This window comes from Papio anubis, chromosome 13 (assembly GCF_008728515.1).
Source record: "Papio anubis isolate 15944 chromosome 13, Panubis1.0, whole genome shotgun sequence".
Classification (NCBI taxonomy): domain Eukaryota; kingdom Metazoa; phylum Chordata; class Mammalia; order Primates; family Cercopithecidae; genus Papio; species Papio anubis.
The window spans coordinates 469,801-486,785 of record NC_044988.1 but is presented as its reverse complement, the minus strand read 5'-3'; the positions used below and the strand labels follow the sequence as shown (position 1 = coordinate 486,785).

Genomic DNA, 16,985 nt, shown 5'->3' with positions numbered 1-16,985 from the left:
GCTGGGATTACAGGCGCCCACCACCACGCCCAGCTAATTTTGTATTTTTAGTAGAGACAGGGTTTCACCATGTTGGTCAGGCTGGTCTCGAACTCCTGATCTCTCTCAGGTGATCCACCCGCCTCGGCCTCCCCAAGTGCTGGGATTACAGGCGTGAGCCACCACACCCAGCCTGAAATTTGATATTTCTACGTTGCTCTCTGAAGATACCACCATGGTCAGGTGCTAGATGCAAAAATAGCTATAATCCTAACCAGAGCTACATGCATTTAAAACCAGTATAGTAATTAAGGATGAAGGCTTGTAAGTCAGACAGATTTGGTTTTCAGCTTCTTCCTCTATGAAATGGGTATAATAACAGTGTCTCTAGGAGTTGTGACTGGGATGAGTAAATCGCTATTATGTGGAATAATGCACTTAGTACACAGCCGTTTCTGCTCATTCCGGATGTTCTAAATAGGATACTCTAGTCGGCTGGGGGCAGGGAGGTGAGGGGACGGACTGAAGGGAAGGATTAAGTTAAGAACTACAGTTCTATAGAGAGTTAGACAATCTACATAGTCCTAGATTTACCCATTTGCAGCTTAATTGACTAGAGGCATTTAGGCAAAACCCTGGCAGATGTCTCTCAATTATAAAACCAATGGCAGTGACTAGGAAATACAATTTGAGGAGGAATAACCAGAGAGAATTGTAGAGCAACTGCCTTTGCAATACACAGAATCCAGAAGTGTCTTGAGGAGAAGTACGTCTCTGCCTGGCCGCGTGGAATGTGGAAAATGGCAGCACGCGTGGCCGGGCAGCAGGAGGGAGACACCAGAGAAAAACAAGAGGAAGCGCTTGGACAAAAGGCAAGAGAGGCTGCCTGATGTGGGAGGCAGCGTCTCCGTCCCGGGGAAACAGACCCCGGAGTGGAGGGGCTATATCTCCAGCCGAATCCCATTATCGCCTGTTGCCCTGGAGTCTGAGTCCCAAATTCTGATGTATTGACTTTGGCCTCCCTTCCATGCGTTTTCGTGCCAATAAAGTTGCTGAAATTAAAGAAGAACTGAATTGTGAAGCCTTCTGGCATAAATAACGTCCTATTGCGAAGTCGAGGTTAATAACAAGCAGGATGCCGGTAACACCCTTAGGAAAACCGTCTGAGCTACGCGTCCCTCAGTGCGGTTTGAAACTCCCCTCGGCCTACAAAGGAAAATATTTTTAGCATGTAGCACACTTTGTAACAGACATATAAATGCACCAAAAATATAATTTTAGGAAAGCATCTGGGTTTGATCATTTCAACCCCAAATAGGTTCTACTTTCTCAATAGAAGAAATACTGCAACGTCTTGCTACAAAATATGCAGCGATCACTGTAGCAATTTCTCATACCCATGTCATTACTGGTTCTGTTTGTTTTTTTAAAAGCAGCAAGTACTCGAATGATTGAGATAAAAAGCAGCATAAAACATGAAGTGCTCTTTCCAGAGCACTGGGCACCAACGGCTTCCCCTCCTCCAAAAGGCAAACTCGACCCGCTTGACTTTTCCCCCAGGGTTATTTAGGCAACAGGCGTAAATAAATATTTTATTCTATGTCTCAAAATGCTCTTAGAAATAACAGTTGTCCCTGTCCAAGGTAAAACTGACCTGCAACAGGCGTAAATAAATATTTTATCTCTATGTCTCAAAATGCTGTCTTAGAAATAACAGTTGTCCCTGTCCAAGGTAAAACTGACCTGCAGTTATCACTGACCCACAGGAATTCGAAGACTAAAAAGGCTAGCAAAATTTTTTTCATCTCCTGGTCAAACAGGTTAATCTCTATGAATAATTGATTTCAACTAGAAGCAAATGCCTATTCTTCAGCGGTCAGCCAGCATAAATGCTTTTGTAGATTGATTATTACTCAATTCTCTGAATCATCTCTCAAACAGCAATTTTCCACTGGAAAAGAAAAGAAATGAACAAACAGGGTTCCTGATAGTGTAAGTTTGTAAAACTCCAAACAGGACAAAGCATATTTAAACAACTCTCCCAACACCAGTCCAAACTAAGGACAACTTTTAAGTCTGAGGGCAATTCTGCAGGTTCCAAGGACAGAAGGAAAGACACAAGAAAGTAAATTCCAACTTTTCTCCTCTCAGACGTGACCAGGTACGCCTGCATCGGAGGCCTCGGCGTGGCACCGGACACAGCCCAGAGTGCCTTCACCCCGGCCAGCTCCCCTTATCCCCAAAGAGGCAGTGAGCCTCCGAGAGGGCAAGCGGCTCGCCCACTGCTACACGGCTTCAAGGTGGTACAGCTGACTCCAAAGCTGGTATTTAATGGATTCACTGACATCTTCATCCACTATAGGACTAGCTTTGCTGAACAAAACTTCACAATAAAGAACTCTGCGAAGGAACGTGGATCTGGATATAACACAACTGACTTTGCTCCTCTACCCAGCCTCCAATCTTGTTCATTAACTTTAAAGTAACGCTGCCTTGCATGTTACGCACCAAACTGTTTGGAGCCCACTTACAGCGTGACGGTGGTGGCTGTAACTCGACAGGATCAGAAGCAGCAAATACTGGGGTCATAAAGGCCCAAGCTGGAGGACTGACTGGAAGAACAGGGTCTTCTGCTGAATGGCCTCAACAGACTCCTTACCAAGCACCAGAGAAGAGCAGACAGCTGCCCTCCAGAGGTGTGTGACAAGAACGCTGGCCTTTTTAAACACACACTGGGATCTGTGCAGTTCGACAATCATTGACAGTCACCCTGACCGGTGATGCGCTGGTTGGCTGGCCCCCACCTTTGTGCTCTCTGACTCTGGTCAGCTCCAGGGCGAAAGATAGGGACTCTGGCTGGAAGTGTGCTTGTGAAAGTGAATAAGAGGAGATGAAAAACATACATCAAGATACACTTTTTGTTTAACCATTTCCTTTTTCCCATTCGTTCGTTTGTTTGGGTGGCCTGGTATTTATTATCTAATTTAGTTTCCATCTCAAGTGAGGAATGGCTGTATCTTTCCAAATGCAAAGACCTAAACTAATCTCTATATACAATCACATTCGCTCACACCAAAAAATATACCAGCTTTTTGATGCAATGGAGCCCAGTATTTCCTATGCAAGATATTCCACCTCGATACACAGGGCTACCATTTAGAAATAACTAGTGGAAAAGGGGCATGTATACCCATGACACATGTTTATGAAAAGCCCTGGAAAGTGAGGTCCGCATCCTGCATCCGTGAAAGAGTAGGAACAAACAGCTTCAAGAAAAAAGAGGAGTCATTAATGAAAAATTATCACTTCTCAGGGCCCTCTGCCATACTCCTTTATCACCTACTCATAGGTCTTCACAGAAACTAAGGCAAAGATGGGACCCAAATTACAAAATGCTTTAGTCTGATGGGCTGAAGACTCAGAATCCTGTACTCCAGCCATAGCTCTGCCACTAACTAGTGCTGCAAGCTTGGGCAGATGACTACACTTCTCCTGGGGCTCCGCTCCCCCGGTGAGAAGACGCACTGCATTCTAAGACTCATCTGTAGCCTGGGATTCTACAGCAAACCCAAAGTTGCACAATACCAGAAAAAACGAATATTTAACCATGAAGCAGCAGAGACCACGCTGGAGAAGCACCATGCAGGTATTAAACGTATAGTATTTGGAACCACATAATGGCTTGCACAAAAGAGAAGGAAGAAAAGCTCTGACGCTAAAAGTAGCCAGGTGCTCCCGATGGCTTTCCTGGCTAGCAGGTGCTCCGGCTGCAAGAGCCCGGACAAGCCACCGGGAGCACCGTGGAGGCCACAGTGGGAGCAGTGGCCTACAACACCCTGGGTGCTGATCTTCTACCAGCATGTGCCGGGATGCTGTGCGACGTCCAACAGCCAGGGGCATGCATGTGTGTGCAGCCATGTGCACAACTCACTCACCTGCTGCTTCGCAGGGCTTTGTCCTCCAGGTGTGGGAAGAGTACAATGTCAATATAAAATAATCTGCTTTTGGCCGGGTCCGGTGGCTCCTGCCCGTAATCCCAGCACTTTGGGAGGCTGAGGCAGGACGATCCCCTGAGGTCAGGAGTTCGAGACCAGCCTGGCCAACATGGTGAAAGCCCGTCTCTACTAAAAATACAAAAAATTATTTTAAAAAAATTACAGGCGCAGACCTGTAGTCCCAGCTACTTGGGAGGCTGAGGCAGGAGAATCGCTTGAACCCAGGAAGAGGAGGTTACAGTGAGCCGAGCTCGCGCCACTGCACTCCAGCCTGGGTGACAGTGAAACTCCACCTCAGAAATAAATAAATAATAAAATAAAATAATCTGCTTTTGATGAAGAGTCTACCAGAGTATGTCTTTAACATAATAAAAGAGAAAATGGGGGCAGTTTTTCTTAAAAAGCAGAATCAGATATTTTTCTATTGACATAAGGTTTAATACTCCAGAGCTGCTTTGTCCTAGTTCTTTGGGTTTGCATGCCCCCTCTTTCTAAAAAGGTTTCTCTACAAAATAAAACAGCACTGCAGTGAAATCCTATTACAGGTCCGCTCATTATGAGGGATGCAGTAGTCCTTACTTCAGTGACTCTGTGGGCCAACACTTAAAAGCCTGGAAGACAGGTACTGCCCATGTGTCCAAATATAACCCACCGGACTACGGCTTGAGGACAGTCACGCTGGCTCCTTTGCACGATGGGTCAGCTGACCTGTGGCTGAGTGGGGCTTAGGAGCAGACTCCTCCCTCCAAGCGTCTTTGTTTTCTTACACATTTAGCCTCCCAGCGGAACATGGCAAACACAAGGCACCAGTTCTTTGCAGGCCTCAAACTCTGAGGTGGCGGCCTGTTGGGCAAAGGTTGGTTTGCAGACGCTTCCACAAACCATGAGCTCATGGGCAGGGCCTGTGCCCTTTCGGCTTTATATGCAAACTGCCCAGCGCAATGTTTGGCAAACTGTTTAAACTAATAAACTAAACCACAAAGCCAAATGTTTGTGTTACTCAGCCAGGCGCGGTGGCTCACGCGTGTAATCCCAGCACTTTGGGAGACTGAGGTGGGCAGATCACAAGGTCAGGAGTTTGAGACCAGTCTGGCCAATATGGTGAAACCCTGTCGCTACTAAAAATACAAAAATTAGCTGGGCATGGTGGCAGGTGCCTGTAATCCCAGCTACTCAGGAGGCTGAGGCAGGAGAATCACTTGATCCCTGGAGGTGGAGGTTGCAGTGAGCCGAGATCACACTACTACACTCCAACCTGGACAACACAGTGAGACGCTGTCTTAAAAAAAAAAAAAAGTTTGGGTTACTCAGGAAGGGTATAAAAATGAAGGATTCTAAGGGTTTCGGTTGTACTTAGAAACTTCTTGGCCAGGCACAGTGGCTCATGCCTGTAATCCCAGCACTTTGGGAGGCCGAGGAAAGCGGATCACGGGGTCAGGAGATTGAGGACATCCTCACTAACACGGTGAAACCCCATCTCTACTAAAAATACAAAAATTGGCTGGGCGCAGTGGCTCACGCCTGTAATCCCAGCACTTTGGGAGGCCGAGGCGGGCGGATCACAAGGTCAGGAGATCAAGACCATCCTGGCTAACACGGTGAAACCCCATCTCTACTAAAAATACAAAAACATTAGCCAGGCGTGGTAGCGGGCGCCTGTAGTCCCAGCTACTCAGGAAGCTGAGGCAGGAGAATGGCGTGAACCCGCGAGGTGGAGCTTGCAGTGAGTGGAGATCCCGCCACTGCACTCCAGCCTGGGCGACAGAGCAAGACTCCGTCTCAAAATAAACAAACAAAAAATACAAAAATTAGCTGAGTGTGGTGTTGTGCGCCTGTAGTCCCAGCTACTTGGGAAGCTGAGGCAGGAGAATCGCTTGAACCCAAGAGGCGGAGATTGCAGTGAGCCGAGATTGCGCCACTGCACTCCAGCCTGGACGGCAGACCGAGACTCTGTCTCAAAAAAAGAAAAGAAAAGAAAAGAAACTTCTTTTGATAGAATATATTTCAGAAAATGAGATAATTAAGGAGTATGTTGACCGGTTCCAGTCATACCTATGGAGATGCTGACTCAGTAGCAGGTTTGGGCTGGCTCCGGGATATGCAGTTTTCATCAGCCTCCTACATGATTCTGATGACCAGGTCTCCCTGAGTGCCTTCAACTCAAGCCTGCAGAGCTAGACTTCCAGCAAGAACCCAGCTTGATCCTATTATTACAACCCACACATACGTGGGCCACTACCAGCTGTCTCATTAGTGGCATTTTTTCAATGCTAGTGGCCTCTGCTTCCTTTTCCTTCTGGTTATCCGTCAGTGTTCGAAGGCAGGACCCGGTTATCCTTCATATGCCTAGCAAATATTAGCTCTCTACAGTGTCACACCTTTAATGTGTCTGTGTGCATCTGAGCCCGTTCAGAATTCTTACTCTTTTTATAGGAAAAATGTCTCAAATGCCCTTTATCCCAAATGAGAAAGCCATCCTCATAATGTACGTCTAATCTGAGATCGTGAAAGCCGTGGGCAATTGACTCTCCCCGCCGACTTCCCAGCGTCCTTCCCCATCGTGAGTAGGATCTGGGTGCGTCAGCTGCATCACATTCATCTGTGTTTGCTTCGTGTGGCTTCCTACTCATTCCTGTGGATGCAGGCACTCCTCAGCCCACTGCATGTCCTCTCTGGATAGACAGACACCGTTGGTTATCCAGATACTTACAGCTATTTTTAGAAATATCCATGTAAATTAATAGCTTCTGGACCAGAAAGTTTAGTCAGAACCCAAGAAGCAAACGTCAGTCTAGCTGTTCCACACTCTCCGCTAGACCCTCTTCCCTACACGGGGGAAGAGCACGGCTTTTCCCACGGAGTTGCCTTTCCAGGCAACCTGCTGACCCGCCTGACCATGTTCGTCTAAACACGCTGCTCACGTCCTGTCACTCCTTCCACAGGCCGTCAGCGGCTCCTCAATCTGTAGGACGCTCTAGCATCACATTCAAGCCCCTGTGTAATCTGGCTGGGTCCTGCCCCACTAACCAATCTCCCTCACAGATCCTGCCCTCGATGTAAAACAAGCAACAATTAAACATGTCCCTAACAAGAAAACCAGAAAGGGAAAAGATTACAACCTCAAATCATGATCAAACTGCATTCACCCAGTATATTTTATCAGTATTTAAAATGCATTCATCCCTCTATTATTCAGGAGCAGAACCACCTTGGTTAGATTGTTGCAGGGGCGGGGAGGGACCTGAGAATGAGAAGGAGGCTGAGTGGGAAGGATTCTTGCCTGCACCCTTCCAGCTGAGGACGCCGCCTTGACTTCGCTGGGGCTGGGACCCGCTAAGCCTGAGGACGCTGCCTTGACTTCCCTGGGGCTGGGACCCGCTGAGCCTGAGGACGTCACCTTGACTTCGCTGGGGCTGGGACCCGCTGAGCCTGAGGACGCTGCCTTGACTTCGCTGGGGCTGGGACCCGCTGAGCCTGAGGACGCCGCCTTGACTTCCCTGGGGCTGGGACCCGCTGAGCCTGAGGACGCCGCCTTGACTTCCCTGAGGCTGGGATGCTACCCGCTGAGCCTTCACCATAGTTATGACACTAGTTAATCAGCTTCCCAGCGCTGAGATTTGACTCTGCCTGATGCTGTTCAGACAGGCACACTGAGTTTTCCAGCAGCACACCTTGGTTATGTCGCTCTCCCTGCCCTAAGGGCCTTCTCCACAATCTCCACCTGCCCACGCTCTACCTGCCTGTCCTTCAAGACTTGCTTCAAACTCTCTCTGCTTCCACAAATCAAAACGGCCTTTCTTCTGAACACTAAGTTTTTCACCACTTACTGCTTTCTGCCTTAGATCAGTTATGTATGTATCTATTTTTCCTACTGAATTATTAAGCATCTTGAAGGCAAAGCCTGTATTTCTCTCATCTTTGAATCATCCACAGTCCCTCATCAAGAACAGATGTGTGGGCTCCACTCATGGGAAGAAGGACAGGAAAGGACTGGACTCAGAGGTCTGACTTCAGATTCTGGAAGAAGCTTCTTCTTGCAGATATCATCTATCTGGTCTGGATGCTTGACAGTTCTACTGTAGAAGCCTGAGCTCTAAGCTCTGACACTTACAAAGGAAATCTTCAAGAGAGAGGAAACACTTTTAATTCTTGTTATTCACTTGAAGTCTAGTCTTAGACTACTGTGAATGAAATTCAAACTCATTCTGGAAATCAGGTTTTGAAAGGCAGAAATGAAGGAAGGACACAGCTTTCATTTGGGGGCACCAGAGGAAAATGTTTCTTATTTCATTGTGGTGCCTTGTGCTGTAAAGAGGTCAATATATTTGGACGGTGTCAAATCAGATGCCCCAATGTTACACCACACGCAGCGCAGACCTTCAGCTACTGCCAGTTTCCGGGGAGTGGACCCTTCCACGTGTATTTCTCTCTCCTGCCACCAAGACATGATTTTTAATTCTTGTGCACTCACTAGATACTAACACCGTTTGGGACCAAAGCACATTCATCCATTCGGGAATAAAATGCAGTGTGGTTGCACTGAGTAGACTTTATTGGCCATTTTGAAGGGATTCACTAGAATGCGGAACTAGTGAGAGACGTACTATAAATAAGGTCAACAGGAATGGCTAAATTGTGTCCCACCAAATTCAAATATTCAATTCCTAACACCCAGTACAACTCACAATGCAACTGTATTGGACTCAGGGCCTTTTGAGAGGAAATTAAGGTAAAATTCGGTCATATTGCTGGGCCCTAACCCAATATAACTGGTGTACTTATAAACAGAACAGGTGAGGACAGATGTGTGCACGCATACAGAGGAGAGACTACATGAGGACACGATGAGAAGGTGGCCGTCTGCAAGCCGAGGAGGGAGGCCCCACCAGAAACCAACCCTGCTGGCACCTTGGTCTTGGACCTCCAGCCTCCAGAACCGTGAGGAAAAAAATCTCTGTTGTTTAAGCCATCCAGTCTGTGGTACTTAGTTATGGCAACCCCAGCAAACTCATATGAGCACAAAGCCTTAGATGCCAAAAATAAAGGATTTTAATAAACCCTCCCCCTCTCTCTTGTGACTCTGCCGAGCAGTAGAGCAATCTGAAGAGCCTGTGGCGGGGCCAGGTGCTCGGAGGAACAGAAGTGACTGGATGACTCAGAGGCATTTTGGGTGCTGCCTCAAGTGAGGCCGGAGAACCTGTTCCACATGTCTTCAAGGATCCTTGACAAGATGTTCAGTCACTTAGAAAATACACGTTTAACTACTGGACAAAAATGACAGCAAAATTACTAGGAGCCCAAATAATATACCACATTATGGCAACTGCTATTATAGATATAGAAGAAGCAACGATACTGTGGTACATATGATTTGAAAAATATATTGTCTCTGGAATTTGCAAAATAATCAGTTTCCGTTTTCTTGACTGACCATTAAATGTAGAATTCTTACAGACACCACTGAGATTGAGTATCCTAATGGGCCTTAAAATTATGTTAATAATACTGCATAATGTGTGCTGTAAGAAGCCTACGAGTTACTCCCCTATGAAACCAGCTGGGTTTTTCTGTGCTAAAAGCACATCGTGACTACAGTGACACAAAGCCCCTTGCATACTGTCTCATCGAGTATTCTCAATTCCGTGATTGCAGCATTTTCCCTACAAGACTTCAGTTTTCTATCATCTGCTCGTGTGGCCTCTGGCAACTTGCAGGTGTTTGCTCGGAAAGAAGTGGCATTTTCCCAAGATGACAAAATAACCTGTTGTTCTAAATTCTGGGATTCAGGAACAAGTCTGGGAACCCAAGCTGCTTTCTGCCTATTTCTGGGACACATTACTGTCGGCTCATTTCCCATCTTCTCTCTCCTCCTCGCTGCCGCTGCTGCGATGATTTTGCCAGGAACTGGCTGCTGAGCACTTCCTCCAAAGAAGAGACTGAGGTACGGAAGACACCAGCGGTTCACCTGAGGCAGGGTGCTGCTTGTTCGCACCCCAGGAAACCGGCCTGCCGGGAGCTGAAACCCAGAGCTGATGCAAGACTGCTAGTTCATGCCCTCTGAATGTCCGCTGTGAACCCAGCACTCCCGCCCGTACCTGCAGATTCTCATCATCCACACTGTCGCCGCAAACTGAAGGGCGTCTATGGATCAACCAGCTCTATCTTTCCCCACACATTTGACAAGAATACAGATGATTTCACTCATATCTATTCTGTGGGTGACTTTAAGGCATTATGCACTCAGATTTTAATCCAACTAATAGCTTTAGAACAGCTCTATTCAACAGGAATATATGCAAGCCACGTGTGTCATTTTAAATTTGTTAGTTGTTACATTTAAAAAGAAGTAACAGGTAGGATTGACTTTAACATATTTTATTTATTTAACATGTTGAAATGATAACAAAATATTATCATTTCAACATGTAACCAATATTTTTAAAAACATTAATGAAATATTTACATCCATTTTTGTACTAAGTCCGTCTCAATTTGGGTGCTAAATATTCATCAGAAATGTTTGGTCTCTATTTCATAACATTCCGAGTTGAAAAAGTAGACTCATTCACATACCCAAGGTATTTCAAACAATAACTAAATTATGAGATTTTAAATTTAAATTTAATTATGATTAAATTAAAAATCAGCTCTGGCTGGGCACGGTGGCTCAGGCCTGTAATCTCAGCACTTTGGGAGGCTGAGGCAGATGGATCACGAGGTCAGGAGATTGAGACCATCCTGACTAACACAGTGAAACCCTGTCTCTATTCAAAAAAATACAAAAAATTAGCCGGGCGTGGTAGCGGGCGCCTGTAGTCCCAGTTACTCGGGAGGCTAAGGCAGGAGAATGGCGTGAACCCGGGACGCGGAGCTTGCAGTGAGCCGAGATCGCGCCACTACACTCCAGCCTGGGCAACAGAGCGAGACTCCATCTCAAAGAAAAAAAAAAAAAACAGCTCCTCCGGTGCTTTCAATATATTTCAAGTGTTTGCCGACCACATGTAGCTAGTGCATTGAATGGTGAGGCCCTGAGCATCTACTATTAATCTATGCAAGGCCCACAACGGGCACTACGGGATGAGGCTTACAGACAGAACCCTTGTTTCCGGGGGTGGGGAGGGACGGCATGGGACGGATACAAGAGAAACACGTAAGACAGGTTGTGATGCACGCGAAGGAGAGGGAGAAGAAAGCGTGCCAAGGAGCGGAGGGCATGCACAAAGGCAGGCTGGTGAAAAAGCAAATACCTGCGCACTGACAGTCGCGAGTGGGCCAGTCTCCAGAACGGTGGGAAATAACGGCGAAAGGGTGGCTTTGACCGGTCTGCTGCAGCCTCAAATAGCAGGCCAAGGAGTTTGTTCTAAATGCATTGTCCATGGGAGAAAAGTCTCTGGTAAGAAGAATGGGTCTGAGATGTGTTGTGGGAAGATTTACTTGACATTGATATGACCAATGAATTAAAAAGGAGAAAGCTAAAAGACCAGTTAGCTATTGCACCAGTCCAAGCGAAATAAAATTTATAAATGGCAGAGGTGCTAGGAAAGGAAAGAAAATTAGACATTTGATAAGTGTGTACAGAAGGGCCTCAGGACTTGGCAATGTAGGGAGGAAATCAAAGAGAGGGAGGAGTCAGAGTTCTGCAGAAACTGGCTGGCTCGCACCTGTAATCCCAGCACTTCGGGAGGCCGAGGCAGGCAGATCATGAGGTCAGGAATTCAAGACGAGCCTGGCCAATATGGTGAAACCCCGTCTCTACTAAAAATACAAAAATTAGCAGGCATGCATGCCCGCCTGTAGTCCTGGCTGCTAGGGAGGCTGAGGCAGAAGAATCACTTGAACCGGGAGGCGGAGGTTGCAGTGAGCCAAAATTGCGCCACTGCACTCTAGCCTGGGTGACAAAGCGAGACTCTGTCTCAAAAAAAACCAAAATCAAACCAAACAAAAAACACAGTTCTATAGTAACTAAAATAAGGAGTGTAGAAGAAAGGCTGGATGCAGAAAGTTATTTCTAGTGTATCTGCATATAAACGTTTTAAAAGAAGACTGGAATAGATGGCTATGGGGCCGAGGGAAACCTTTTGTTTGGACAGACATGAAAAAAATCCAAAATCTATTTATAGAGCTGTCAAATTAGCGGAAGGTGCAACTTTCTGAGAATAACTGTAGAGTATACGATTCTAATAGCGTGGGGTAGGCCCCGAGTAAGTTTGATCATGGTATTATTCGTCAGGAAGCAGTGCTGCTCTTTAAAAGTATTGCCCGGGAGGTCGAGGCTGCGGTGAGCCATGATCACGCCACTGCACTCCAGCTTGGGTGACACAGTGAGACTCTGTCTCAAAAAATATATATATATATATTGCTCTTGAATTATATTAAGGGATGTGGGAAACTACTCAGTGTATATCCTTAAATGAATAACTTAAGTTTGGAAGACTCCACTTTTATTTCAAAAGAACGTGCGCCTACATGCCGTTCAGCGCAGAAACTGTGTGGGCGGCCACAGCGGGCTGCTATCAGGGGCGGGTGATCTCTGGAGGTGCCACTGAGGGCAGCGAGGAGTCTCACGTGTTCTATTTTGCTGTTGTTTGAATTTGCTACAGAGAGCATGTTATTTTTACTTTTAAAGAGGGAGAGAAAGGAAAGGGTAAAATATGTATTTATATACCCAGAACAATGAGTGAAAGGATGTACATAAAAAATTGTCTCTGGGTCATTTTAATTTTCTTATTTAGACTTTTTTACATCCCAAAGTAAATGTGTAATTCTTCCATAACCAGAAAGAAAGTCATAAAAAGAAATAATCTGTAGTACTGATGGTACAATCAATTTTAAATCTCTTTGCAAGGCCAAAGGTTATAGAGTTGGGATATTCTTTAAAGAGATTAGGATCCAATTTCTTTTGCTTCTTCAGGGCTCATGCTCACTTTTACTGAAGCTATTTCCACTTTTTAAAAATGATTTCCATTCAGTGTAGCCAAAGAGGAAAATCGAGGCCAACTGCAGGGCGAGCCTTCCTGAGCGAAGACAAAAGGCCTCTGTGACCTGTGGATGGAAACCCCACCAGTAGAACATGACTCTTTTGTCATGAATGACTTCGATCGCTGGTGGACAGAAAATTTTGTGAGAACAAAGAGCATCAGAGCAATTTCAGGGCCCTGGTTGTCACTCCAGCGCAAGCATCCTAGTAACTGTATATTATAATGATGGGGGCAAAGAACAAGGTGTCCCGTTCCCCACGAGCCTCCTGCAGCCGGAGGCTCTCAGGCCCTTGTAGAGCTTTTCACTGAAGTGGGAACGACAAGGAACTCTCGAGGACTGGGAAAGGGGTTGAGAGTAGGTAAATCAGCAGCAGCCGCAGAAATCACGGCCAAAACAGGTCGAAGAGACGAAAAGACGCCATCCGATCCCCCGCCAGTGGCGAGGCGCGCGCTCCATCGCTCCGATCCCCCGCCAGTGGCGAGGCGCGCGCTCCATCAGTCCTTTTGTCTGACACTGTTGTTTTTACTGAACAGTGAAGCACCCACGGAAATACCAGTTGGGTCTTAAACACAATTTATAGCTGGTTGGCCTCACTGCACCTGGCTGTTTTGACAGCAGGTCTCTTCAGTTTATAGCAGAGATTCTTGTCTACACTATAAGCTGTCACTAATGCAACCAGACCTTTGGAAAAAATGTATAGCTCAGAGGCAAATCTCTCCCTTCCACAGACCCCTCCCTCTTTTAATGAAAACCAAAAGCCTCCTGCTGGCAGCAAAGCCGCCTCCTCTGCAGGGGAGATGACCACCCCCGGCAGTGACAGAGCCAGCCCAGCACCTCGGCCTAAGCGGGGTGACCCCAGCACGACGGCCTAAGCGGGGTGCGCAGCCGGCCCCAGCACCTCGGCCTAAGCGGGGTAACCCCAGCAACACGGCCTAAGCGGGGTGCGCCTGCTTCTGGGCATAGGATTAAGGCCTCTTTCTTTCCCCTCCCTAGGGGCTGACGGCTGGGAACAGCAGTCTTCTTGTTCCAGGCCAGGAAATTTGGGAGCCAGTTACTGGAGCTCCCAGCTTCCAGGCCACACTAAGACTGTCTGGGAGCCTTGGAACAGCCTGGCTTAGGAGCACAAGAAAGAAGCCTGCAGCAAACGTCCCCCAGCACCTGCACTCCCATCTGACACATGAAGGGAAGGGCTCGGTTATTCACACCTACACAAGCCTGAACTTGGTTTTCCTGAACGTCTGTCCTTGGTGAGCAGTCGGGTTTGGAACTCACCGTCTCAGAGCCCACGGGCCTCACTGTCATCCACGTGAGGGAAGGCACTGCCCCCGACCAGGCACTGCCGTGTCCCGCCCCTGGTTTGTTTTGTTTGTAAGACTCAGGATTTTTTTTATTTTTTCCTCCCAGAAGGACTGGACCAAAGAAATAATTTGTAACAGGCGACACACATTCCTGAACTGAAGGCAAACCGTCCTCTTTTAGGAACGAGCTTTACGATGGGCTGATGGCTGACATTTCCCATGTGGTGAAAATGGACAGAGACGTGAGGAGGGGGTGAAAAGGTAACGGAGAACAGCCCTCCTGTCCCTTCATTTCATGGTTCACAGACACTCACTGACATTGAGACCCTCCCAAGGGGAAGCTCATGGAACCAGCCATGAAACCAGAAACCAGCAGGCTACAGGGCCTGCCTCACCACGCGGGTACGCCCCTAGACGCCAAGGCCCACAGCCCTGGGTTAGGCCCAGCCTGCAGCCGCTCTGGGGGCTGCCCCAGACTGAGCGAGCTCCCGGCCTGAGAGTCCTCTGACGGCGCATCTGGGATATAACCCTCAGATTTCCCAGGGCCTAGGCTTGCCATGGCCAGCATTCACCTTGGCGAAGGGGCCGGGGCTGTCCAGTGGTCTCTGGGAGGTGCAGGGCCAGAGGAGAGTGGATGGGGAGAGGAGCTCCAGGCCAGGTGATTTCCACAGAGCTGGGGATGGCCAGGAAAAGGCTTCTCCCTTAGAGCTGCCCACAGACTGAAAGGGCGGGAGAGAACAGGAATCTCTGGCTGGGAGGAGCCCGGGTCCCTGAGACAGAGACCAATGGAAATGGGTCAGGTCCCTAAGACAGAGAGACCAATGGAAATGGGTGAGCCGGGTGAGAAGGCTGGCCTGAGACAGGAGCCCGACGCAGAACCAGGAGACGAGGGAGCCGCAGACGTGTCAGGGAAACAAGGGACAGGGACCACGGGGCAGGACAGACGGCGGCGGTCGCAAACCAACTCCTGTGTCGGCCACATCCGAAGAGCAGAGCTGGAGGCCGGCTGCTCCCCCGCCCCCTCCTCCTCCCCCGACCCCGCCCCCTGGGGCTCGGAACTGGTGGCCGGTGGCTCCGCCCAAAATCTACCCCACGTTTTGCAGGGCCTCATTTAGCAGGGAGTTCAGGGGCTACCATCACTCCCACCTATACCACGGTCACTTGAAAGTGGCCAGAGGCACACCCCACAACGAGGGGCGGAAACGCAGAGGGCAGACAAGCGTTCTGACTTACGGATACTTGCACTCAGTTAAGATAATGACTTTCCTACACATATATTAAGACATCACTGTCATGACTGATGTGCTAAGCAGCAAGCTTTACTATTCTCCGTGGATTCTACCAGTGGTTATCTTGAGTTACCTTTGGTATTCCGGAACTCTCAAGCCAGTCTTGGTAGATGTTTTCAACAGACAACTCAAGCCTTTAGAAAGAAAACAACAAAAAGCAAAGGATTAAAAAGTTACAGAGCACTTAAGACACAGACTGTTCTCTCTAACTGGGCACGTGACAGCATCAATCTTCCAGAAGTACCTGGGCTTTAAAGAAAGGGCGGCGCTCCCTGGGTTACAGCGTGGAAGGGAGCCCAGTCACGAGACAGCTTCTCTTCATCAACGGCAACACGCACGAGGAACTCGAAGGCCCCAGGTGCAGCATCACAGGTGCTTTCAGGGCTTTGAACGGAACTGTTTGGTTGGGACAGCCCATTTCGGGAGGGTAAGGCATATTCACAGCACACATTGGGCACAGCTGCTTCCCGGAGAGTAGTGAGGCAAAAGCGAAATCGCAACATTATGGCATTTAGTGCGTCAACACAAAGTATGTGCTTTATAGGAAAGATGGACGACAACCAGCAAAAATAAGACAAACCACTACCAGACCACAGAGAGCCTCAGGTGCGGGGAATGAGGGCCACTTCCACTGTCTCCTTTCAACCGGGCCCCGGTCTGCTTTATTTGGGTGTTATCATTGCTCGGTACGTCCTATCTAAAGTCAGCTGAAACTCTTCTGCTCTCAGGCCCCGCTGGCTTGACTACTCCTTAAAACCACTAAGTCTTCAGTGGATTCAGGATCACCAGAGCTCAGGCTGTGTCCTTTTGCCTTCCTTGGCTAATGCAGCTTAAAGCACACCCATCCCCTCAACCCCTTCCAGGTAACTCCTGCTCATGCCCCGGTCTCTGCTTCCAGACAGGCCTTTCCTGGCCTCCCCCCAGCCTGAGGCAAGGCCTCCCCAGGGCCGCAACGTCTGTCACTCTCGCTGTTCTCTGCCTCACAGCGTCCACCAGGGTTTGTTACTGAGTATTTGCTCGACGACGCGACTTAGTTACTGTCTCCTCGCTGGATAGAAACCATCTGAGATCTGATTCCTGGTATGAAAGAGGATCCTCTTTTTTTTTTATCTGAATGAATGAAAGCACATTTAATTGTAGACTCATTAAAATTATTCCTTTTTGGCCGGGCGCGGTGGCTCAAGCCTGTAATCCCAGCACTTTGGGAGGCCGAGACGGGCGGATCACGAGGTCAGGAGATTGAGACCATCCTGACTAACACAGTGAAACCCCATCTCTACTAAAAATACAAAAACTTAGCCGGGCGAGGTGGCGGGCGCCTGTAGTCCCAGCTACTCCGGAGGCTGAGGCAGGAGAATGGCGTGAACCCGGGAGGCGGAGCTTGCAGTGAGCTGAGATCTGGCCACTGCACTCCAGCCTGGGTGACAGAGCGAGACTCCGTCTCA

The 16,985-nt window shown here is 48.2% G+C and overlaps 1 protein-coding gene across 16 annotated transcripts in view; it reads right to left on the bottom strand.

The window, feature by feature from the left end:
• Positions 1 to 16,985, bottom strand: part of AOPEP (aminopeptidase O (putative)) — a 383,438-nt gene that overhangs the window by 112,066 nt on the left and 254,387 nt on the right. For 15 of the 16 annotated variants that reach the window (XR_002517756.2, XM_031654785.1, XM_009189223.4 and 12 more), the window contains one exon: positions 15,614 to 15,674. Coding sequence is in view for 14 of the 16 variants with exons in the window: in XM_031654785.1 (XP_031510645.1) it covers positions 15,614 to 15,674 (61 nt within the window). In the remaining 2 variants the exon portion in view is untranslated. The other variant, XR_001895427.3, reaches the window with a different exon arrangement.